Source organism: Chiloscyllium plagiosum, chromosome 16 (assembly GCF_004010195.1).
Source record: "Chiloscyllium plagiosum isolate BGI_BamShark_2017 chromosome 16, ASM401019v2, whole genome shotgun sequence".
Classification (NCBI taxonomy): domain Eukaryota; kingdom Metazoa; phylum Chordata; class Chondrichthyes; order Orectolobiformes; family Hemiscylliidae; genus Chiloscyllium; species Chiloscyllium plagiosum.
Window position 1 is genome coordinate 6,098,682 of NC_057725.1, and position 26,520 is coordinate 6,125,201.

Here is a 26,520-nt window from a genome sequence, read left to right on the forward strand (position 1 = left end):
GAACAAACAGTCTTACCGCAAATTCAACCCAAACTCTGGGTCAGATATGTGGATGACACCTTTGTAACCATTAAAAACACAGAAATAGAGAACACACACCAGATCATCAACACCACACTCACAGGAATCCCATTCACGAGAGAAGAAGAAAAGGACAACCAACTCCCATTCCTAGACGTGATGGTACAGAGAACTCACCACAAAGGTATACAGAAAAGCCACACACACAGACCAAGTCCTGAACTACGAAAGCAATCACCCCAAAACACACAAACGAAGTTGCATCAAGACACTGTTCAAAAGGGCCACAACACACTGCAGTACACCAGAACTGCAAAAAGAGGAAGAGGAACACCTATACAATGTATTCGCCAAAAACTGATACCCGCGCAATTTCATCAACAGATGCCTAAGGGAAAGACAATGGAATGAGGACATGCCACAATCCAAAGGCCTAGCCACGTTACCATACATCAAGAACATTTCCGAACTGACAGCCAGACTACTGCGACCACTAGGACTCATAACAGCACACAAACCAACAGCCACTCTCAGCGGACAGCTGGAACTGACAACCGGGAGTGGCAGATTCAAATCACTACAAATGCCGGAGGAAAGATCACAGAAGCGCTTCACAGGATGCTCCTAAGCACTGAGGATGTCACCTAGACAGGGGACGAAACGTCTGCACCAGAAATTCCCAGCTCGGCGAACAGAACCACAACAGTTAACTGTGTGTTGGAAAGAGTTTAATGATTAGCTTGCAAGTATTCCTGTTGCCATGGTGAATTCTTTTCAAACACATCATTAAAATATAACTGCTGAGAAAGTCATGTTTCTTTTTAACATTGGGAGAATTTTATGAATGAACAAGGTGTTAAGTAGGTTCTAGTTTGGAAGGTCAGGGATTTATTTTTAATTTGATTAGGAGAAAACCCATTCCTTGGAAAAGTAAAAACTTTCTTTTTATTTCAATTTAGCAGGTCTGCGGGGTTCTTAGCTGAAGCTGTGTAAAGCAGTGAATTTTGAGAAAAGGAGCATAGAATTTTGACTTGTTGCAAACAAGTTACCTTTTTAATGTAAGGTGTTTTGTTTAAAAGTTCCAGACCAGAAGTGTTTGATTAGACCCTTAATTGGTTAAGTTGAGCTGACAAATTCTAAACTCAAAAACCAAAATTGCTGGAGAAACTCAGCAGGTCTGGCAGCAGTTGTGGAGATAAATTGGAGTTAATGTTTTGGGTCCAGTGACTCTTCACCAGAAACAGAATTTCCAATCAGGTATGACTGTTCTTCAGAACTCTGAATTTCTGATGAAAGGTCACTGGACTCCAAAAAATTAACTCTCCTACTCGCTCCACAGATGCTGCCAGACTTGTTGAGTTTCTCCAGCATTCTCAATATTTGTTTCAGATTTCTAGTGTTCACAGTATTGTTTTTTATTATTTGTGTAAATAGTCTGGTTTATTCTAATTAATTTTATTTTGCATAATGAACTTCTGTTATATTTCTAAACCTGAATTTGCAGTATTATGTGCTTTGTGTTTCAGTGGAACACTACCTCACTGAAACTAAGTAAAGCAAAATATGATCTATCAAGCCAAACTTCAGGCTGGGATCTGACTTGTTGAGGGACAACATCAACTGGGATCATTGCAATGGGCCTGAGGTCTTCACCTTTTCTGTGTAAAAGACTCTGAGGATAAATAAAGTGATGGTTTCTATGTACATCCGCTGTTGGATTTGTTACAGTCCTAGAAAAATGAGTTTCCCACTTACCACAGAATAATGATATAAAGTACACCTCGCACAAATGACTGTACACTTCTCACTTATACTTTCCTCAGCTGCAACATACTGCAAGTCTCTATAGTAATGATGAAACTTTCACAAGACATACGGCCAAATCATCTGTGAAAATACAATTTCAAATTTTTGCTGTTATATCCATTGAGACTTTCACAGAATTAGGTCTCAACAGTAGTGGGAAGTTGTGTGTGGAATCTAACAACATAGGGGAAGCACTTAACGAATACATTTCATCAGTATTCTCATTGGAAAAGGGCAATGTTAGTGAGAATACTGAGATACAGGCTACAAGATTAGATGGGATTGAGGTTGACAAAGATGAGGTTTTAGCAATTTTGGAAGATCTGAAAATAGACAGGACCCCTGGGCCAGATGGGATTTATCCTCAGAATCTCTGGGAAGACAGGGAGATTGGAGACCCTTTAGTTTCTATATTTATGTCATCATTGTCTTCAGGAGTAGTGCCAGAAGACTGGAGGAGAGCAAATGTTGTCCCCTTGTTCAAGAAGGGGAGGAGAGGCAACCCTGCTAATTATAGGCCAGTGAGCCTTACTTTGGTTGTGGGTAAGGTTTTGGAAAAGAGACAGAGTTTAAATCATCTGGAAAGGAATAATTTGATTAGGGATAGTCAATACTGTTTCAAGAAGGGTAGGTCATGCCTCACTAACTTTATTGAGTTCTTTGAGAAGGTGACAAAACAGGTGGACGAAGGTAAAGTGGTTGATGTGGTGTATATTGACTTCAGTAAGGTGTTTCATAAGGTTCCACATGGTAGGCTATTGCACAAACTACATGGTTTTGGGATTTAAGATGATTTAGCAATTTGGATCAGAAATTGGCTAGCTCAAAGAAGACAGAGGATGGTGGTTGTTGGGAAATGTTCATCATGAAACTCAGTTACCAGTGGTGTGCCGCAGGGATCTGTTTTGGGGCCACTGCTGTTTGTCATTTTTATAAATGATTGAGAAGTGGATGTAGAAGGATGGGTTAATAAATTTGTAGATGATACTAAGGTAGGCAGAGTTGTGGATAGTGCTGAAGGATGTTATGGATTACTGAGGGACATAGATAAGATGTAGAACTGGGCTGAGAAGTGAAAAATGAAGTTTAATATGGAAACATCTGAGGTAGTTCACTTCAGAAGAAATAACAGGGATGCAAAGTACTGGGCAATAGTAAAATTCCTGACAATGTAGATGAACAGAGAGATCTTGGTGTCCAGGTGCGTAAATCCCTGGAAGTTGCCACCTGGGTTGATCGGGTTGTTCAGAAGGCATATGATGTGTTGGTGTTTATTGATAGGGAGATTGAGTTTTGGAGCCACGAGGTCATGCTTCAGCTGTACAAGACACTGGTAAGGCTGCACCTGGAGTATTGTGTGCAGTTCTGGTCACAACATTACAGAAAGAATGTGGAAGCTTTGGAAAGGCTTCAGAGGAGATTTACTAGAATGCTGCCTGGTATGGAGGGGAGATCTTATGAGGAAAGGCTGAGGGAACTGTGGTTGGTTTCTTTGGAGGGAAGAAGGTTGAGAGATGACTTAATTGAGATGTATAAGATAATCAGAGGATTAAATAAGGTGGACAGTGAGAGCCCTTTTCTTCGGATCATGAAAGCTAACATGAGGGGTCACAGCTTTAAATTAAGGGATGTTAGATTTAGGACAGATATTAGGAATAATTTCTTCACTCAGAGAGTAGTAGGGGCATGGAACTGCCTGCCTCTAACAGTAGTAGGCTTGCCAACGTTAAGGGCATTAAAATGGGCATGGGACATATATATATAGATAATAATGGAATGGTGTATGTTAGATTGGCATCAGATTATTTTCACAAGTTGGCACAACGTTGAGGGCCGAATGACCTGTACTGTGCTGTAACGTTCTAAGTTCTGTTATACTCACTGGTGTGGTGTCTGGGGATCTGTGTTGGGGCCTCAATTCTTTACAAAATTCATTAACAGTTTGGATAATAGCATAAAAATCAAATGTCCAAATTTGTTCATGACAGAAATTGGGCCTGTTATGAAGTTGAAGGTATGTACGACACCTTTAAGAGAGAATGAATGCTGTTTTGCACTGAGAGCTTATAAGCACCTGTCAAAAGACAAGCTAGCATTACCAGAGTATATTGCAAACTTGAAAATATGTAATATTTGGCTTTGAAATGCTGTTTTGACACCAATTTGAATTTAACCAGTCAGTTTAAATTTTGCCCCAGGATCCTAAAACCCAATCGAGTTTGAATTTGTTGTTTTTGTCAACATTGAACCATTGAGACAGTCCATCGTTGGGGGTATAAAAAGGCAGGCAGTTTGAAAGTCAGACATAGTAACTGCCATTGACAGAGTAACTGCCATCAAGAGAGTAACTGCCAATGAGAAAGACCCAAAAGATTGAAACCCTCTCTATCAAAATACCTTTTCATATGAAACATCTTCACAGTAAAAAGAAAGAAGATGACCCAGGGAGATCTTCAGCCAGAAGAAGACAGACACACAGAAAACAGCTGCTGTATGGTTTTGAAATTAAGTTAATATAATTATAATATAAGTTTTATTGGAACAGTGTATTATTACAATGTTGGAGGCAGGTAATGAGCAGTTAAGAGAAAGGGGGAGTGCTTAGAGTTGTGAACAGTTGTTGTTTAATGCTCACTTTTAGAGTTAAAGAATAACATTTCTTTAAATAGTGGATTTTGGGAGTTTGTCACTTATATTTTAAAAGATTTCGAGGCAAGGTGCTCTCTTCTTGGTGTTTGGTTTAATTAGCAAAGGGATTCACCACTGTATCATAACAGACCGTATTGTAGACAACGTTGGTGACAGCATAAAATTTCAACAGGATAGTGATCAATTAGGTGAATGTGCAAAGTTGTGGCAGATGGGCTTTAATTTATACAAGTGTGAGGTTATCCATTTTGGACCAAAAAAAGATAAATCAGGGTATTTAACGAAGTGGATGTCCAATGGAAATGGAAGGTTCAGGTACATAGCTCTTTAAAATGCCATGAAAATGTGCAGAAAATAGTCAAGATGGAAAGAAAAGATATTAGAGAGCAAAATAATATCTCTGCGTTTGGGAGGAAATGCTCAGGACCTCCAGTGGTTTGATTTTTATTGGCAAGCGGCAGCTTGCTGTACGGTGAAAGCCTGTAAGTGATTAAGGTCTATTCTATTCCTAAGATTTGAAATAGTACAAGAATTGGTGGGAAAGTTAATATCATGTATCAAAAAAGGGAAATAAATAACAGTTAATTGAATGGCCAACTAAACACATTAAGGACAGCAGGAAAGGTGATGCATGACAGCTGCAGTATCAGGGAGCTCCTGGAAATCAGAGAAGTCAAACAATGCAGAAGGAAGTCATCAGTCTATTGGTTCTTTGAGCTGGATCCAATTTCCTGCTTTTCCCCCCTATCCCTGCACACAATCTCTATCCAATAATTATCCAAGCCGCTTTTGATTGCTTCAGTTGACCCTGCCTTCACCACACTTCCAGCTTGTACATTCCAGACTCTATACTTGCTGTCCAAAAAACATTTTTCCTCCCGTCACTGTTTCTTTATTTGTGCATCATTTTAAATCTGTGACCTCTTGTTATATTTTTTTCTTTTGAGTGGAAACAGCTTCTCCCTATCTTTTTTTTTAACCACCCATGAGTTTGCAAACCTCTAACAAATCTCCTGCCAGCTGCCTTCTCTCCAAGCAGGACAGTCCAAGCTCTCTTTGGTTCATTGGTCTATGGGTGTGATTTTTGTTTGGGGGTTTGTAGTACTGAGATCCAGAGTTCAAATTCTGGATGGACACTTGCTTGCTTTGCATTTAATATAGTAAATGGCAGAACCCTTAGCATCAAGAAATGGAGGGATCGAGGTCCAGGTTCGCAGTTCCCTGAAAGTGGCATCACAAATGGATAAGATGGTCAAGAAGGCATATGGCATGCTTGCCTTTCTCAGTTGGATCACAGAGTATAAACATGAGCAAACAAAGTTCTCGCTGTATTGAACTTTAATTTGTCCACATTGGAATATTGTGTACAGTTCTGGTTGCCACAATGACAGAAGGCTTTGTGAAGGCTTTGGAGAAAGTAGATAAATGCTTTCCCAGAATGTTTCCTGTTTTGGAAGATGTGGTTATCTGGAGAAATTGGAGAAAATTGGTTTGTTTTCACTTAATTGTTAGAGGATAAGAAGCAACCTGATAGAACTTTACAAAATCACACGAGGTATGGATAGAATGGATACTTAGCATCTTTTTCCCAGTGTAGAAATGTCAATTACTAGTGGGCATAGGTTTTAAGGTAAAAGGGGGTAAGTTTAAAGGAGATGTGAGAGGCAAGTTTTTTTTAAACACAGAGGGTGATAAGTATCTGGAATGTGCTGCCAGAGGAGATGGTGGGGATGGCTACAACAGCAATCTTTCAAAGGCATCTTAACAGATATATGGACAGGCAGGGAATAGAGGGATACAGACTGTGGAGAGGCAAAAATGTTTTTAGCTTAGAATGGCATCATGTATTGACACAATCTTGGTGGGCTGAAGGGCCTGTTCCTATGCTGTACTGTACTTTGTTCTTTGTTCTCTCCAATCTATCCTCATAACTGAAGTTTCTCATTCCTCGAACCAGTCTTGTAAATTGCTTGTGCACTCTCCCCTGTTATTTGTGACTTGCCTGTATCGGTATGTGCTGGGGTAAACATGTTTTCAGTAAATGCTTTTTGGCCGAAGGTGCTGTAGCTGAGAGCCATGGTGCTGGAGGCTGGGCTGTGAACACGGCAACACGTCAGGGAAGGGGAGGCTTACCTGGATGTTATTGCATTGACAGGAAGTTGTCTGATTGTTTAATGGTGAGGGCCAAGGAAATGTGACTGTGAGTGAAACAGATAAGGAGACCCACTGGGTAGGTGTGCGGTTGTCCAACTGCTTTGAAGTTCGTTCAGCATGTTCACTAACATAGGGGAAAGACTTCAAACTGGGCAGCAGCAAGGACTGTAGTGCTTGTCGAGGTTGGTATAATAAGGGGCATTGACTCTATTCTCCACTGCAAACGGCATCAGTTCAGAGGCTGTGTTACCTGCCTACGCTTTGGAACAACAGCTCCGGGCTGGAGAGAAACTTACAGAATGAGGGGGGAAAGGATCTTGTCTTGGACCACAGACATACCAGTGACTTAGGCTGGACCAGGAAAGAGGTTCTGCACAGTTAGTCAGTGAAGCTAAGCAGGAAGTGAGGACTGTAGATGCTGGAGAGTCAGAGTCGATAAGTGTGGCGCTGGAAAAACACAGCCGGTCAGGCAGTATCCCAGGAGCAGGAGAATCAACGTTTTGGGCATAAACCACTCATCAGGAATGTGGAGGGGGAAGGAGTCTGAGAGATAAATAGGAGGATGGGGATGGCGGGAAGGCAATAGGTAGATGCAGGTGGGGGAGTGATAGTGATAGGTTGGAGGGTAGGGTGGACTTGATAGGTGGGAAGGCAGATGGACAGGTCAAGAGGGCGGGGCTGAGTTGGAGGGTTGGATCTGGAATGAGGTGGCAAGAGGGGACGTGAGGAAACTAATGAAGTTGATGTTGATGCCATATGGTTGGAGGGTGCCAAGGTGGAAGATGAGGTGTCATCAAATTAAGACGATGAACATTAAAAGGTGCAATCGCTAGATTATTTTGTGAACCATGTGCGAATTGACAGTGCAAATACGATCAGAATGAATGAATGTGTCACTCAAAGCCTGGTGATGTTTGGAAGTGGGCTTTGGTTTGTGGGGCATTGGCAACAGCACAGCAGAAAGTGGGGGATGTACTGTTAGAATGATCTACACCTGAACCCTGCAAGGGCCAGTGTTCTTGTCATCTGTATAATTCGAGAAGTAATGAGGGTTTTGAACTAAATAGTAGTGGTGAGGGATCCAATTTTGGAAGGGGAAGAACCGAGACAAGGCAAGAGAGAAATGCATTCTTATGGGTAATGATAGGCTGTGACAGGAAGGAGTCGAAAGTACAAATCAGAGAGTAAGCCAACAGATAAGGCTCGAGAATGCAAACACAGTAATAACACAAAACTAAATCTCTGTGTCTGACTGTATGTCACGTTTGAAACAAAGTAGATGAACTGATGACGCAAATAGAAATCAGTAAGAATGATCTGGTACCAATTACAGAGACATGGCTGAAGGATGACAGATTGGCACCTGAAAACCAGAGGATAAATAACATTAAGGCAGGATAGGAATGCCTGGAGGTGTGCAGCTCTGATAATTATTAATCGCATTAGCACAGTAAAGGGGGATGTAAAAGCAGTTTGTGTAGAGATAAAGAATGCTAAAGGCAAGATGTCACTTGTAAAAGTGGTGTGGAAGTCCCCAAACTGTCATTACAAGACAGGATTAAGTGTTAAGGAAGAAATAATAGGAGTTTGTGAGAAAGATGCAGCGATTAATTGTGGAAGATCTTCATCACGACTGGAAAAGCCAGATGGTGGGGTGAAGAAAGTAACATAGACCGCGAGTTCATGGAATATTTTCAGGTTAGTTTCTTACAACACCATTTTTCAGAGTTAGACAGAGAGCACGCTGTACTGAAGTTGTACTGTGCAATGAGATAGGATTAATTAATAGTCTCAATGAAGAGACCCATAGGTAGCAGTGATCATAACATGATTAAATTTTACATTCAGTTTGGGGAAGAGAGCAATGGGTCCGAGACAAGTATTTTCAACTTGAAGGGTAATTATGAAAGAAAGAAAGCAGAGCTAGCTCAAATGAATTGGCAAATTAGACTAAAGAATAGTTTGGAAGTTCCGAAGAATAATCATACCAGAATGAAAATGTTAACTCTGTTACTCTCTCATCAAATGCTGCCAGATTTGTTAAGTCTCTCCAGCATCTGTGATATTATGCTTTTATTTTTAGATAGCAGTTCATGTCAAAAATGTGTAACTTCCTTTGACTGATTGTTTTTCTAGAACAGGTGCTCATTAGGCATTGCTATTTTTGAATAATTGTATTTGAAACTGTGTGTGTGCACAACCTGGTGAATCTGAATTGGCTTAGTTCCAATTTTTGTCAAGAATTCATAATCTGTCTAATTTACAGCTCCTGTAATTTGTAAGGGCCAAATCATCTGTTGCCTGTTGCATAACTTTACCACTTCCTCTCTTCCCTTTTGTCTGCTGTAAGGTGGATAATCTGTCGCATAATACTTCTTGTTCCCTTCACAGCCAAATGTTTGGAAAGCTTTTCATTTACATTCAGTATTGCAGTTTACTGTGAACTGATTTAGGAAATAATTACAGATTAATTTGTTCTAGTGGTGAATAAATTGTTTGGTTTTGCAACATAGGAACAGGAGTAGGCCATTCAGCCCGTCGTTCCTGTTCCTCCATTCAGTGAGGTGATGGCTGTGATTCAGTGGCCTAACTCCATATACCTGCTTTGGCCCATATCCATTAATCCCTTTGCTTAACAAAAATTTATCTATCTCTAATTTAAAATGAACAATTAATCCAGTATCCACTCGCATCGGTGGAACAATAAGGGCAAAAGAGTAATGAGCCGACATGTGGAACTACAAGAGATCGGTGAGATGCTAAAGAAGTATTTTTTGTCAGTAATAACTGTGGGGAAAGAGATGGAAGCTTGGAAACCTGGGGAAATAAGTAGTGATGTCTTTTAAAGAGTTCATATAAAAGAAGAGGAGGTACTGGAGGTCTTAAAATGCTTAAAGGTAGATTAATCCCCAGAACCTGATCAGGTGTTTCCCAGAACCTTGTGGCTGAGTTATTTGTATCGTCTTGAAGAAGGGTTACACCAGAAACATTGACTTTTCCAGGATGCTGCCTGGCCTGCTGTGTTCTTCCAGCCTCCTGCCTGTCTATGTTTGTATCATCGACAGCCATTGGTGAGGTGCTCGAAGACTGGAGATTGGCTAATGTGGTGCCATTGGAGATTGGCTAATGTGTTTAAGAAAGGATGTAAAGAAAGACCAGGGAGCTATAGACTGGTAATTCTGACATCAGTGGTGGTTAGGTAGTTGGAGGGAATTCTGAGGGACAGCATTTCCATGCATTTGGAAAGGTAAGGACTAATTTAGGATAGTCAGCATGGCTTTGTATGCAAACAATCATACCTCGCTAACTTGATTGAGTTTTTTGAAGAAGTGGCAAAGAAGATTGATTAAGGCAGAGAGGTAGATGTTGTCTATATTGACTTCAGCAAAACATTTCACAAGGTTCCCCATGGTTGACTGGTTGGTAAGGTTAGATCACATGGGATCCGGCGGAGGTGCCAATTGGATACAAAACTGGCTTGAAGGTAGGTGACAAAGGTTAATGGCAGAGGATTGCTTTTCAGACTGGAGGCCTATGACCAGCAGAATGCCGCAAGGAATGGTGCTGGATCCACTGTTTTTTGTCATTTATATTGACATCCAAATCATTTATATAAGAGCCATGATTAGAAGTTTGCAGATAATACTAAAATAGGTGGCATAGTGGAAAGTGAAAAAGATTATCTCAGAGTACAAAGATCTTGATCAGATGGGCCAATGGATCAAGGAGTGGCTGATGGAGTTTAATTTAGATAAATGTGAGGTGTTGCATTTTGGTCAGGCAAACCAAGGCAGGACTTATACAGTTAATGGTAGAGCCCTGGGCAGTTTTGCCGAACATAGAGACCTTGGGCTGCGGGTGCATAGTTCCTTGAAAGTAGAGTTGCAGACTACCAGGGTGGTAAAGAAGCTGTTTGGCACACTTGTCTTCATTGGTCAATGCATTGAGTATAGGAGTTGACGTGTCATGTTGCATCTGTACAAGGCATTGATGAGGCCATTTTTAGAATATTACATTTAATGTTGGTCACCTTTCCATAGGAAGGATATTGCTAAACTTGAGAAGGTACAGAGAAGATTTACAAAGATGTTGCTGGGATTGGATGGTTTGAGTAATAGGGAGAGGGTGAATAGACTTTTGTTTAGATTAGAGTGGTGCTGGAAAAGCACAGCAGGTCAGGCAGCATCCGAGGAGCAGGAATTTGCCCGAAACGTCGATTTTCCTGCTCCTCGGATGATGCCTGATCTGCTGTGCTTTTGCAGCACCACTCTAATCTGAACTCTGGTTTCCAGAATCTGCAGTCTTCACTTTTGCCTACCTGAATAGACTTTTGTCCTCAGAGCTTCAGAGGCTGAGAGGTGGTAACCTTATAGAGGTTTATAAAATCATGAGGTGGATGGGTAGGGTGAATAACCAAGGTCTTTTTCCCAGAGTAGGGGAGTCCAAAACTAAAGGGCATAGATTGAAGGTGAAAGAGGAAAGATTTAAAAGGGACCTGAGGGGCAACATTTTCACACAGAGGTGGTGCATGTATGGAATAAGCTACGAGAGGAAGTACTGGTGTAATTACAACATTTAAAAGGTATCTGGATGGGTATATGAACAGAGACTTTAGAGGGATATGGGACTGGATTAATTGAGGATACCTAATACCCTCTGGTCACTTTGTTTTGTGAAGGGGGAAGCCACTTAGTTCCAAGGTGAGGAGGGTGGTGAATCTTTGGAATTCTGAACCTCCCAAGGACATTGGATATGTTAAAAATAGACACTGACAGATTTCCATATACCAATGATAGGAGGTGGGGAATTGCATGAGAAAAAGCATCAAAATGAATGATCAGCCATGATTGCATTGAATGGGAGGACAGGCTTGAGGGGCTGAATGGCCTACTGTATCTCCTAGGTTTGTGTGAGTGCACAGATCTGCAAACTTTTTCGCAGTTTCCAAATAAAGCTGGATAGGTTGGGACTTTTTACACTAGAGTGTAGGAGGTTGAGAGGTGACCTTACGGAGGTTTATAAAATAATAGGGGTATAGATAAGGTAAATGGCAGGTGTTTGTTTTCCCTAGGTTGGAGGATTTCAAGATGAGAGGTCACAGTCATGTTCTTTCTGAAAGGACAAAGATTTAAGAAAGACATGAGGGCCAATTGTTTTACGCAGAAGTAGTTAGTGTGTGGAATGAACTTCCAGAGCAAATGATGGGTGTGAGTACAGTTACAATGTTTAAAAGACATTTGGATAAGTACATGAACAAGAAATGTTTGGAGGGATATGGGCCAAGGGAAGGCAGGTGGGACTAGTTTAGCTTGGGGTAATGATTGGCATGAGCTGAAAATGTGTTGCTGGAAAAGCGCAGCAGGTCAGGCAGCATCCAGGGAACAGGAGAATCGACGTTTCGGGCATAAGCCCTTCTTCAGGAATGAGGAAAGTTTGTCCAGCAGGCTAAGATAAAAGATAGGGAGGAGGGACTTGGGGGAGGGGCGTCGGAAATGTGATAGGTGGAAAGAGGTCAAGGTGAGGGTGATAGGTCAGACTGGGGTGGGGGCAGAGAGGTCGGGAAGAAGATTGCAGGTTAGAAAGGCGGTGCTGAATTCGATGGATTAGACTGAGACAAGGTGGGGGGAGGGGAAATGAGGAAACTGGTGAAATCCGAGTTCATCCCTTGTGGATGGAGGGTTCCTAGGCGGAAGATGAGGCGCTCTTCCTCCAACCGTCGTTTTGTTGTGGTCTGGCGATGGAGGAGTCCAAAGACCTGCATATCCTTGGTGGAGTGGGAGGGGGAATTGAAATGTTGAGCCACAGGGTGGTTGGGTTGGTTGGTCCGGGTGTCCCAGAGGTGTTCTCTGAAATGCTCCGCAAGTAGCCGGCTCCTCTATATTGGGGAGACAGGCCGGCTACTTGCGGAGCTCCAGCATCTGCAGACCTCACTTTCTCCTCCATAATGATTGGCATGGACTGGTTGGACCGAAGGGTGTGTTTCTGTGCTGTATGGCTCTATAATTAGTGACTCAATCATTAAGATTATTAACCTTTTCATTGTGCATTTCACACGATGGCTATGTTCTGACTCTGTTATGAGGGAACACATCACAGTGAACTGTGAACACCCACCTCAAACTTGATTGAAATTTGATTGGGGTCTGACATGTGTTCTTATGGATTAATAACGAAAACTGTAACAACAAGTCTTACAACAAATGTGCTGGCAATAGCTTCTGACTTGAGAATTAAACAAAGGCTTTTTATGAGGTCGGAACCATTAATTACTGTTGTCCAACTTAACCAAACAGACTGCGGGTAACATTGCTCTCATACTGAGAACCTGAATGAATTCCTGGGAAAAATAAAATTGGCTGTTGAGAATTGTCTCAGCCATTTGTAAGTGACTCCAACCCCATGAATACTAATGTTCTCAATTTGAGTCATGCTGTGACTTATGCTCATTCTCTCCTATTTTGTTTGTGCTTTTTTATAAATAGGGCATTTTGCAAGATGTCAAAATCATCTTGATGCCTAACGGATATATAATACAGTGCCCAAACCTTAATCGCAGTAAGTACCAAGTATATTTCTACTGTAATAATATTTGTCATATGCGCATATTATCAAGTGAACGAACATTGTGAAAATGTGAGTAAGGGCAGGAAAACAAATTTCAAGTTGGACATCAGCGGTTTTGTGTGTAATAAGAATACATCTTTGAGTGGAAAATATATATTTTGAAAGATGTTAATTGCAATTGTTTTCTGACTGAGGTTATGAACTGTCTCATGTTATGCAGAAATACCAACAGGTCGTGTTAAAGCACCACCAATGACCGAGATTATTGCATCCTGAATTGCTATGTAATATTTTTGTTCTTGTGTTTCAGTTGGTAGCATTTTGATTTCCCAATCAGAATGCTTTAGATTCAATGGCAAACTATGGACTTGAGCTTTCCCGCACTTTGCCGCAATAGTGATTGAGTGCTGCGTTGCAGAGTACACCTTTGTTCAAAAGTGAGGTCAAATCAAGAACCTGTTAGCCAGTTCACGTGGCCATTAAAGGTTCAGGCTGTGGGTGCCATCTATGAAAGGTCAATACTTTCTGACCAGTGTTTATCCCTCACCTAATGCTTCTGATAACAGATAAACTGGTTATTTTATTCATGTGCTGTTTGTATGGATTTGGTTTGTTCAAGTTGGCTTTGTGACATGGGACATCCTGAGAGGGAGGAGCTTCTGTTTGACAATGGAACTAGGCTATTCAGCCCGTCAATCCTGTTCTATCATTTGAATCAATTGTGTCAGATCAAACACTACAGCCTTTTACCCACACTATCCCCATAATCATTAATGCCATTCATGATCAAAATTCTATCAACTTTTCCTTCAAACGTACTCAAAGATTGAGCTTCCATAGCTCCCAGAGGTAGAAAATCCCAAAGATTCACAATAAAAGAATTCCCCTTCTCTCAATTCTAAATGGCATCCCTGTTAATTTGAAATTGAGTTCCCTGCATCTTGACTCTCTGACCTGTAGCATTTATAGATATTTTATAACGTTGAAGACTTGAGACTGTGGTAATGAAGTAGATTAATCATTTTACAGTTTTATATTTTCGTGGACATAGAAAGTATTCCAACTGAAAGGACTCAGAATTAAAAATAATTAAAGAGAATTTGTGAGTTGAACAGGTTTGGAGAACTGAGGGGTTATTTTCCTTCAGAAATAAGCCAATATATATAGAGAAAAAGGTTTTCCTTTTCACAGGAGGCTGCAGAGATTTTTTAGCACCAGAATGAGTTTATGATACAAAAGGAAAGAAAACCAAAGCCAAATTACCTCAGTATAGATTAAAATACTGTCTATTTCAAATCTGAAATCTAAACAAAGTCGAAGAGATTCAGCAGGTTTGGCAACATCTCTGGTGAGAGAAACATTTTGTGTCCAATATGACTTCTTTAAAACGATCTTGTAAAGAAATACCTTTAATCATCTCTGAAAACATGATATCAGCAAACTAAACAATGACTGACTGTGATGGGAATTTGACAGATTATACGGAAAAAGTACAGAATTATTAAATTAAGTCTCAAAAGAGAAATTGAACTGGATGGTCTTTACCTATCATTGTCAGCCAATTATACGACAGTCTGTGAAGCAGATTTTTCTAGTTCTCATTGAAGTGACTGCAGAAGTAAAGCAGAGTAAAGATTTTCACAAATGGCGGACTTTTACTGCAGTCAGTTTAGTTTCCTTAAATCAAAGCCATTTTCACAATTTGTGCGAAGAATCTTAGAGTGGATTGCTGGAAATGAGCATGGTCTCAACCCTTGGTAGTCTACACTTTACCTCTGTACCAAAAGTGTATCCAAGAGTGGTCCTGAAATGATGTGGAGGTGCCGGTGTTGGACTGGGGTTGACAAAGCCAGAAGGCACATGACTCTAGGTTATAGTCCAACAGGTTTATTTGAAATCACAAGCTTTCACAGTGCTGCCCCTCCAGGTAACTTCACTGACAAAGGAGCAGCACTCTGAAAACTTGTGATTTCAAATATGCCTGTTGGACTATAACCTGGTGTCATGTGACTTCTGAAATGATGTTATATCGTGTTGGCACATCAATGTTTAACTAACCCTATCTCTCTCACTCTCTGAGATCCATTTTAACAGACCTGTGACAAATTTACATGTTGTTAAGATTCCAACTGGTGTTATTACTGGCCAGGTCAGAGCCCAGAATCGAACATTGCTGATCAATCATTTTTATTGCTTATTACTCTGTTGGTCATGCACAAGGCTGCAGTTTCTTAAGAAGCAGAACTGAGGTTTACTAACCGAAAGAACAAAAAAGCAAAACCAAGTTGCGTAGGTAGAGAGTACAGTATGAAAGGTCTTAAAATGTACAGCAAAACACAGGCTAATTCCTTTTCCTGACATCATCTGTTACAGACACTCAAATTTGGAAGAAATGTACCACATTATTAAGTTGCTAACTTTCAAGTTTAACCGAACCTTCCCAGTACACTCCTGTGAAGTCTTCCAATGTAAAATCACTCAGGACTGAGAAATTTAGACTTTGTCAGCTTTTAATAATCAACCGATTTCTGACCAACATTCATTTTTTGAAAGCTTTGCAGACTTTCATTCTGAGGCAACTATACTTTCCATGGACTGTTCCATACATGTTTCTCGGAGAGAAGCTACGTTTGCAGACCCTGGTCAGGTCTCCCTTGACCTGCCCAAAAGCTTTCAATCCCTTTTTTTCTCATCTAAAATCGATTCAAGATTGTCTTGAATCAGAAGCAAGCTAATGGTCTTCAAGGTTTACTCCACCTGTCATAAATCACCGCAGTAAAATCAATTTTTTATTAACACTCTTGGGTGTCCCTGTTCTGTCTCATGTACTGGATCAGGTCATTATTCCAGAGGGATTGCTTGACCTAGTTTTTTTTTTGAACTTTTCAGGAAAGTGAGCAACTTCACATGCCACTTTTAAAAGCATGGTACTTAAAATGGTACTTAAAAATATATAAACAAGATACATTTAATCTTGAGGGGCAGCACAGTGGCTCAGTGGTCAGCGCTGCTGCCTCACAGTACCAGGGACCTGCGTTTGATTCCACCCTTGGGTGACTGTCTGTCTGTGTGGAATTTGCACACTCTCCCTGTCTCTGCATGGATTTCCGCTGGGTGCTCCACTTTCCTCCCACAGTCCCAAAGATTTGCAGGTCAAGTGGATGGTAAATGCAGGGTTATGGGGATAGAGTACTCTTTGGAGAGTCAGTGTGGACTTGATGGGCCACATGGCCTGCTTCTGTACTATCAACATTCTGTGAATTTTCATTAATTACACTGTCTGTTAATTGTACACAGTGGCCGTGTAGTAGTATTCATAGAATCCCTGCAGTGTGGAAGCGGGCCATTCAGCCCAACCAGTCCACACCAACCCTCTGAAGAGCATCACACTTGCACCTATCCCTGTAACGCTGTATTTCCCAAAGCTAAGCCACCTGACTGGCACATCCCTGCACACTATTGCTAATCCACCTGCCTATACATCTTTGGATTGTGGGAGGAAATCCACGCAGACATAGCAAAAATGTGCAAACTCCACACAGACATCACCCGAGGGTGGGATTGAACCCAGGTCCTTTGCTGAGGGGCAGCAGTGTGAACCACTGCCACTGTGTTCCCCTAGCAGCAGCGTAATATCACTGGACTGGTGATCCCAAACCCAAGTTAATGTCCTGAGGACCAAGATTCAAATCAAAACATTGCAGATGGGGAACTTTTAAGTTCAATAGAGATCTGGAGTTATAAAAATCTATATGAATGGTGATTGCGTAAGAACTATTGATTGTCTGAAAAATCCATCTGGTTCACTAATGTCGGAGCTTCATGTCAAAAGGAAGAAGGAAGCTATATTCTATGTCCTTTAGGGAAAGAAATCTGCTATTCTTACCTGGTCTGGCCTACATGTGACTCTTGCCCCACAGCAATGTGGTTAACCCTCAGCTGCAGTTCGGAATAGGCAATAAATGATGCCCACTATAATAAGTAATACCTTAATCCTGTGAATGAATAATTAAAACAAAAACCTAGTTTGGATGAGACGGTGGCACAGAGGTGGGGAAAGTGGTTAATAAGGCAAGTTTGTGATGATAACACAGCTCAAGAGGCAATCAGCCTCACCTCCATAAAACTCAGTGGAACTAACACATAACATATTTTGTCTAAGAATCAGCCCTAAGTATTTTGTGCTAGTCTGTGATCATTATATGTGAGGAATGTGTATTTTTTTACCCTCAGGATGATTGACCTAATTTAAATAATGCTAGCAGCAGGCTTTCCTGTAATTTTCTTTAAAATAAGAGGGATTATTTATTATCCCACACTTGCCCATAGTTAAAATTGTCCCACTTGATCAACTCCCACACATACTATTGCTTACACAAAGAATAGACTCAGATGAGGAAAGGAAAATAAGAAGAGACTGCAACATTGTCTAAGCCACTCTCTTTCACGGCACACCTACGGTTTCTTAGATGAGTTGATAGTTGGCTGGAGTTAATAATTTTCAGCTGCAGCTGATTAAAGTAAATATAAAGCTTTCTAATAGCTAAATTGCCTGAAGGTTGGTTCTCGGGTGAAATTCAAGTTAGGAAAAAAACAAAATATTGAACCAAATAATTGAAGTTAGAATGTTGTGAGAGTAGCCCTTTTCCACATTCAAGCTTGCTGTTTGTTATCTCGGCTGCTAGGCTGACTTGCAACTGGTTTTGCCTGCTCTTCTGAAGGACTTTGATAGAACCCAGAACTTGCTGTCTCAGCCAACAGCTTCTGTTGTTTTTTTTAAAGAAAGGCAGCCTGAGATTACAGCTTCCTCAACATGTGATCTTCACTAATTCAGTCATCCTTCACAGTAAGGTAGATGATTCACTTGATTATGCCTCCTTTGTGATGGCATTCTTAACTTCAGTGTTTGAGACAACTAAGGTATATCAATGACCCTTTCAATTTGAAATGACCCTTTTTCAAGATCTTTAATGAGAAAGCACAGTGTCAACATCATGCTGCATGGTTCTGAATGTTTCAATTCACAAAGGAAGACAAGTGATTGTCAAACAGCCAACATTCCTGCTAAAATATAAAAATAAGTTTGAAGTTCAAATGTGTTATGACTTTCCAAATAAGATCTCTGAGGCAACATGTTAAAAGCTTCATTCAAGAAGCAGGTTTCAGGTCACTCATGCAGTGCTTGCAAAATTGGATGTGCCTAACCACATTTTTTTTATTTCTATCTATCTTCCCTACTCCAGTAATTGTCCAGCACTCAACGTACAGCACTGTAGTAATGGCAGTGATGTAGAGATATGTAGTCTGCTGATGCTGCTTAAACCTGAAACAGCTTTCACTCAAGCAAGCTCTCAGCCCTCAGCCTGAATGTGATGATTGATGTAGTTTCAATACTCCAGGCACAGTTGATAATTTTCCAACCACAGGAACATCATGGGGAAGACTCAATGGGCCAAAAGGTCTCTTCTGTTCTGGTGATTCTGTGGTTCTTGCGCACTTCTATTAAGTCCACTCTCAATCAATGTTGTTCTCAGGAAAAAAAACCCAGCCTATCCAATATTCCCTCAATAGCTTAGACCCTCCTGCCCAGGCAGCTTCCTATAAGTTGCCTCTGCACCCTCTCTAGTGTTATTCACATTTACCCCATAATGTGGTGACCAGAACTGTACACCATTACTCGAGTTGTGACCTAAAGAAGTGTTTTTACTGTTCCTGCATAACCTCCCTGTTTTTGTGTTCTATGTCTCAGCTACTAAACACAATATCCTAAAGGTCCTCTGAACTACCCTCCCACTCCCTTTATGGATTTGTGAATGTTCACACTAAGGTCCCTCTAATCTTCAGTACTTTCCAAGGTGTTAACAATGATGGTGGGATCGCTTGCCTCATTAGCCGCCTGCAAGGGCAACACCTCAGATATTTTCCAGTTGAAATCCATTTTCCACTGCTGTGCCCAGCTTACCATTTGTTGATATCCTCCTGCAATTGTTGTCCTCCTCACTATTTGCCATCCTACACCTTTTTGTCATCTATGAATTCTTTGATCAGCTCCACATGTTGTCCAAATCACTGAAGTATTCCAGAAAGGGCAAAGTCCCCAACACCACTGGAGCCTCACTGGAAATATACTTCCAGTCACAGAAACATCCATCCATCATCATCTCCTACTTCCTGCCTGCTGACCAATTTTGGATCCAGTGAATCCCAAGGGGTCTTTACCTTCTTGATCAGTCTGCCATGAAGGACCCACCCTTGCAAGAGTCCATGTAGGCTACATCAAATGCATTGCCCTCATTAACACTCCTGGTTACCTCCTCAAAACATGCAATAAAATTCATTAAACACAACCTTCCTTTAACAAATCTGTGCTGTCTATTCCTGGTTACTTGGTGATTTGGAGGTGCCATTGTTGGACTGGGGTGGACAAAGTTGAAAATCACACAACACCAGGTTATAGTCCAATAGGTTGATTTGGAAGCACTAGCTTTCGGAGCACCACTCCTTCATCAGGTGGTTGCAGACAATAAGATCATGATCACAGAATTTATAGCCAAAGGAGTCCAGTGTCATGGAGATGAACTCCTTAATTTGTGGCACTCCAAAATACTGTCCCTCAGAATTCTTTATAATAACTTCCCCATGTGAGGCTAGATTGACCGGCCTGCCAATTCCTGGTCTCAACCTCCCTCCCTTTTTTTAAATAATGGGACAAAGAGTGCAGTCATACAGTCCTCTCTCACTTCACCTGTCACCAGAGAAAGTTTGAAAATTGCTGCCTGGGTCCCTGGTATCTCCCGTCTTGCCTCCCTCAACAGCCCAGGCTATATCTTAACTGAGCATGTGATTTGAAGCATTTGAACCCCTGGTACCATCCTTTCTATGAGAGATTTATAGAATCCCTGTAACGTGGAAGTGGGCCATTCAAATTGACATCAACTCTCCAAAGAACGTTCCACACAGATCTATCCTCCTTACCTTATCTCATGGCGAATCCATCTAGCCTGCATACCTGGGCAATTTAGCATGGCCAATCCACCTAACCCGCACATCTTTGGAATGCAGGAGGTAACTGGAGCACCTGAAGGGAAACCCAAGCAGACACCGGGAGAATGTGCAAACTGCACACCAATAGTCAGCCGAGGCTGGAAGCAAACCTGCGAAACACTGCACCACTGCTCTGCCCCTTTTTTCTCATATTTCACAATCCTCCATTTGAGAGGACAGTTAGGATTCCACTACATTGTTGTAGGCATGGAGTTACATGTACACCAGACCAGTTAAGGACAGTAGATTCCCTTCCCCAAAGGACAGTAGTGTGGTTCAGATAGGTTTTTATAACAATTGATGATAGTTAGGGGTGGCATAGTGGCTCAGTGGTTAGCACTGCTGCCTCACAGCACTAGGGTCTCAGGTTCGATTCCAGCCTTAGGCGACTGTCTGTGTGGAGTTTGCACATTCTCCCTGTGTCTGCGTGGGTTTCCTCCAGGTGCGCCGGTTTTCTCCCACAGTCCAAAGATGTGCAAGTCAGGTGAATTGGCCATGCTAAATTGCCCATAGTGTTAGAAGCATTAGTCAGAGGGGAAATAGGTCTGGGTGGGTTACTCTTCGGAGGGTTGGTATGGACTGGTTGGGCCGAAGGGCCTATTTCCACACTGTAGGAATCTAATCAAAATTTAATGCTTCATATTCCAAATGTATTGATTGAATTTATATTCTGTCTGTTACAGTATTAAGATCTGAACCCACATCCCAGCACGTGAGACATTATCTGTATGCCACTGTATTCCCCCTCTTCATTTGAATTTCATATTTACCAACTGAAGCCAATTTCAGATTGAATTATCAATTATTCCTTATTACCTATTCTTATTTATTCATCTTTGGTCCTCTGGCAAATATCAAAGACACATGAGCTCTGCTGAGTGTCAATAGGAACAAATTCTACCGTGAGGTAGTTAAATATTTAACCTTGCATAATGGTTACAGTTTGTTTCTGCGTTTTCACTGGGACATCAGTCTCTCTCTCTCTCAACTCTGAGACTGGGCTGAAATTGAGCAAGGTGGCTCTCATTTTCTTGGCATAAAGCAATTTTAAAATCTGCATCCCCCAAACTCAAGAGCTGTCAATAAAACATGGATTCAGACAAGGCTGACAGGATGCTTGTGTTTGAATTAAATACCTTGCTCTATCCCTGGATAGCTGGCATAGATATAACATCTTCGAGGAGAAAGTGAGGACTGCAGATGCTGGAGATCAGAGCTGAAAATGTGTTGCTGGAAACGCGCAGCAGGTCAGGCAGCATCCAAGGAGCAGGAGGAAGAATTGTTCGATGTCTTGCCACGTGTTGAACTCGTTAATCCGAGAGCGTAGGGGAATGAAGGTGAGGCCTCTGCTGAGGACTGATCTTTCATCCTCAGAGAGGGGTAGTTCTGGAGGGATGGTGAAAACACAGCAGGGCAACATGGATATTACATCTGCTGTGTATCAAAGCAAATTAGGCCATTTTCTGTGAGAGTCCATATTGTTCACTCTGAATCTCTACAGAACCAAAGTCAACTTCTCCTGAAGGAAGAGACTATCCTCTCCATCGATTTTCTTCTTTGTGCTACCTCTTCAGAGTAATCCAGTAACTCCGAGTCCTCCATATTGCTGCAAGCTTTACACCAATGTGACTGTGGATGTTTTTAAACACTAATGTGCATTTATGTAGTTCCTTCTAAAAGACGTAGGAGCAGAAATTAGGCCATTCAGTTCCTCGATGTGCTCTCCCATTTGATCATGGTTGATAGGTTTGTCAACTCCATTTTCCCGCTTTCTCGCTGTAACCTTTGATCTTCTTGGCAATCAAGAACTAATCTATCTCTGTTTTAAATATACTCCATGACCTGGCCTCCATAGCCTTCTGTGGCAATGAATCTGACAGATTCACCACTCTCTGGCTGAAGAAGTTTCTCCTTACCTCCATTCTAAAGGGTCTTCTGTTTACTCTAAGGCTGTGCCCTTGGGTCCTCACCTCTCCTAACAATACAATTTAATGATATAGTAAAATACCCTGAGGCAAATTACATGTGCATTCTCAAGCAAAATTTGATCTCAAGCCATATATTGAGATAGAGGTTTGTAGACCAAAATCTTGCCCAGAGATCATTGGTCTTATTGAAATGAATCCAATTGATTTTACAAGTGGCCTTCTCTTCCCCAGGTGAATACTTTGACCAGCACTTCGCTTTGCATACATATGAATCAGATCATAAATGTAAAGACCGGATTTAACTGGTTGGTCTCGAATGAAGTAAAGAGAGTCTCTTTGAGTGTCATCCTTAGCATGTAAACATTTTAATGAGGAGCAGGACTAGGTAATTTGGTCCTACAAGTCTGTTGCCAGTCAATAATAAGATCATGGCTGATCTGTGGGCAGTTCAAAATTAGGGGGCATATTTTTAAGATGAGAGGTGTAAGATTTAAAAAGGACATGAGGGGCACCTTTTCTATGCAAAGTGGTTCGTGTGTGGAATGAACTTCCAGAGGAAGTGATGAATGCAGGTACATTTACAATGTTTAAAAGACTTTTGGATAAGTTTATGAATAAAAACGGTTTGGAGGGATATGGGCCAAACACAGGTAGCTGGGATTCGTTTAATTTGGGAACATTTTCAGCATGGATTGTCTGGACCGAAGGGTCTGTTTCTGTGCTGCATAACTCTATGACTCTATGTTTGTATTCCAAATTCACATTCCTATCTATCCCCTTCTGGCACGATTAACAGTATAGGTCAAAGCATGATAAAGTTTACATTTCTAGCTCATCACTAATGTATTAAATCATATTTTGTTCATTGAATTGTGGGTATGCCTTTAAGACTATAAGATATTCGGCCATTTGCCTCATCAATTATGGTTTGCCATCAGATCATGGCTGATATGTTTCTCACTCCATTTTTCTGCCTTTACCCTGAAACCTTTGATCCCCTTACTAATCAACAACTTATCTACTGCTGTCTTGAAATAATTCAATGACAGATTCACCATCCCTCTGGCAGAATAAATCCTTTCTCATTTCAGTTCTAAGGATCATCCCTTCACTCTGAGGCTGTGTCCTTGGGTCCTGGTCTATCCTGCTAGTGGAAACATCCATGCTATCCAGGCCTCTCAGTATTTTGTAAATTTAAATGAGAATGCCCCTCATGATTGTAATCTCCATCGATACTGACCCGGAGTCCTCAACCACTCCTCTTATGAACAAGCCCTTCACTTTCGGGATCATGCTTGTCAATTTCCTCTGGATCTACTCCAAAGCCAGCAAATCCTTCCTTAGATGCAGGATCCTAAACTGCTCAATTTGTTCCAAATGCAATCTGACCACAGCGTTATACATCTCCAGCGGTAGATATCTGCTCTTTTATTCTAGCCCTCTTGAAATGAATGCAAACGTTGCATTTGCCTTCCTAACTGCCAACTGAACCTGCATGTTAACCTTCAGAGAATCCTGAATGAGGATTCCCAAGTCTCTTTGTTCTTCAGATTTCTGAAGTCTTTCCCCAGTTAGAAACTAATCTATACCTCAACTGTTCTTACCAAAATACATTACCTCACACTTTCCCACACCGTGTTCCATCTGCCACTTCTTTGCCCAATCTCCCAGCCTTTCCAAGTCCTCCTGCAGCCTCCCCGAACTAAAAAACCAAAAAAAAAACCAAAAGAGAAGTACAGCACAGGACCAGGCCCTTCGACTCTCCAAGCCTGGGCTGATCATCAAGCCCTAAATAAACTAAAAAAACAAACCTTTGCCCTTATTCAGACCGTGTCCCTCTATTCCCTCCTTGTTCATGTAACCATCCAGATGCTTCTTAAATGTTGCCAACGTGCCTGCTACCACCACCTCTTCAGACAGGGCATTCCAGATTCCTATCACTCCCTGTGTGAAAACCTTCCCTCACACATCTCCCTTAAACATTCCCCCTCTCACTTTAACCCTATGCTCCCTTGTAATTGAAACTTCAACCCTCAGAAAAAAGCCTCTGACTATCCATCCTACCTATGCCTGCATCTTCAACACTAACTGTCTTTCCACTGGCAACAATCTCCCCAATTTCTTCATCCAGATCATTAATGCATCATGTAAATAGTTGTGCTCCCAACACTGACCCCTGCAGAACTCAACTAGACAGTATCTATCACCCTGATAAAGAGCCCTTTTATCCTTACTTTCTGCCTTCTGCCAGTCAGTCAATCCTCAATCCATGCCAACACCTTACCCCGAACACCATGCATTTTTACCTTATTTAGCTGCCTCCTGTGTGACAACTTGTCAAAGGCCTTCTGGAAATCCAAATTGATCACATCCACTAGCACTTCTTTGTCTAACTGGCTCGTTACCTCCTCAAAGCTCTCCATCTAGGTCAGCATTTCTTGCCCATTTACCCAGGAGGAGTTGTGTCTGGGTTAATCCTGTCACGTTGCATACGTCTCATTTTCATTCGCCGGGAAGATGATTAGGTGAGGCACAGAGGGAATGGATATTTCCCATTTTTAGCTTTTAAATTGGCTGGTTACTGTTAGGTTCTTTGCAAGAGCAGGTAAAAGGGCAATGTATCTTCTATCAAACCCTCAGGAGGTACCTGCCAGACGATTCCGTGTCCAGGAATCTAATTAGGAGCAGCTTCAGTCTGACGGTGCTGATAGCACATTGGTTTAATTTTGAGGTATTTTAATTTAAGTTGTGTTAGCCTTCAAATGAAGAATTTTTTGAAGTTCTTTTCTGTTCCTTTTTTATTGTTTTTGTTAAAACAGCTTGGATAGCGAAACCAGTTTTCAAAGTGTGGCTTGATATATATGAGCTGTCTACTCCACTTAAGCTCAAACTACTGCCTTAAAGTAATGGAAGCAAAGTCTGACTTTACAATCCTTGTATCATTTTGGGAAAAGCAAGAAGTGTGCCCTGAGATACCATGGAGGCAGAATGACACTCTGATTATGTCTTTATCTGTGTAGTCAGTTTCTGTTGCTATCATAGTGCTTATTTTTGATGAGTTGAGAAGAATGGTGGGGGTGTGGGGGAGGGATGTTTCACACAAAACTATAAAATTCTACATAAACATAGATAGGATGTTCCTGAAGACTGAAATCCAGAACCAGGGGTCAGAGTTTAAGCATTTGGGAGGGGAGGATGAGGAGAAATTTCTTCAACCAGAGATGGGGGAACCTTAGGAATTCTCTGCCACAGAAAGCAGTTGAAACCAAAACATTGAGTGTTTTCAGGAAAGAATTCGTAGGACTAAAAGGATCAAAGGGTATGGAGGAATAAGTGGAACCAGGGGGCTGAGTTCTTCTATTTTTAAATTTCAAATTTCTTTTCTTTCCCACTGGATCTCTGAAAGAGCCTCAGTCACGTTGCTCCCTCAATTAAATGCAGAAAACCCCTCTCCCCAGCCCAGCCCCAGATGATTACTAATTATCTAATTCTCCATTGGATGAGGTTGATTGGCTGCCCACCTTCAACATTGTGTCAGTGCTTCGCTTCATAAGTGTGCTGCCAGCTGTGAAGAGTTTTGGGGGGTGGTGGTTTTGGTAGTATTATTGTCAAACTCAGCTAATGTTCAAATTCCACCGCAGCAGATAGTGGAATTTGAATTCATTAAGAAAAAAATCTCGAGTTAAGAATCTACTGATGACCATGAAACCATTGTCAGGAAATAAAATCCATCTGGTTCACTAATGTCCGTCAGGGAAGGAAACCTGCTATCCTTGCCTGGTCTGGCCCACATGTGACTCTAGATCTACAGCAATTGGGGTTGATTCTCAATGACTACACAGTCACAAAAGAGAAATGAAACTGGACAGACCAACTGTATCAACCCAGGCACCGAAAAAGACAACAGCAGAAACAGCCATATCGACCCTGCAAAATCCTTCTTATCAAAATTGGGAGAGCTGTCTCACATAGTAGTCAAGGGCCAGCCTGACATAGTCATACTCATGGAATAATACCTAAGAGTCAATGTCCCAGACACCACCATCACCATCCCTGGATATGTTCTATCCAACTCTCCAAGGAGGGAGTTGCCCTGGGAGTTCTCAAAATTGCATTGATACACCACAAGGTCTTGTGGCTTCAAGGTAAACATGGTCAAGGAAACCTCCTGCTAATTACCACCTCTCATCTTCCCTCGGCTGAGGCATCAGTGCTCCTCCAAGACTTAGAGGAAGCATTGTCGGTGACAAGGATGCAAAATATACTCTGGGTGGGGGATTTCAAAGCCCATCACCAACACTGGCTCAGCAGCAGTAATCCTGATCAAGCTGTTTGGGTCCCAAAGGGCATAGCT

At 41.5% G+C, this 26,520-nt stretch overlaps 1 protein-coding gene across 5 annotated transcripts in view; it reads left to right on the top strand.

Annotated features, from left to right (window-relative positions):
- LOC122557625 (protein kinase C-binding protein NELL1-like) overlaps positions 1–26,520 on the top strand; it is a 954,605-nt gene that overhangs the window by 111,568 nt on the left and 816,517 nt on the right. For all 5 annotated transcript variants that reach the window (XM_043705393.1, XM_043705388.1, XM_043705391.1 and 2 more), the window contains one exon: positions 13,113–13,185. In XM_043705393.1, the coding sequence (XP_043561328.1) occupies positions 13,113–13,185 (73 nt within the window). The remainder of the gene's footprint in view (positions 1–13,112; positions 13,186–26,520) is intronic.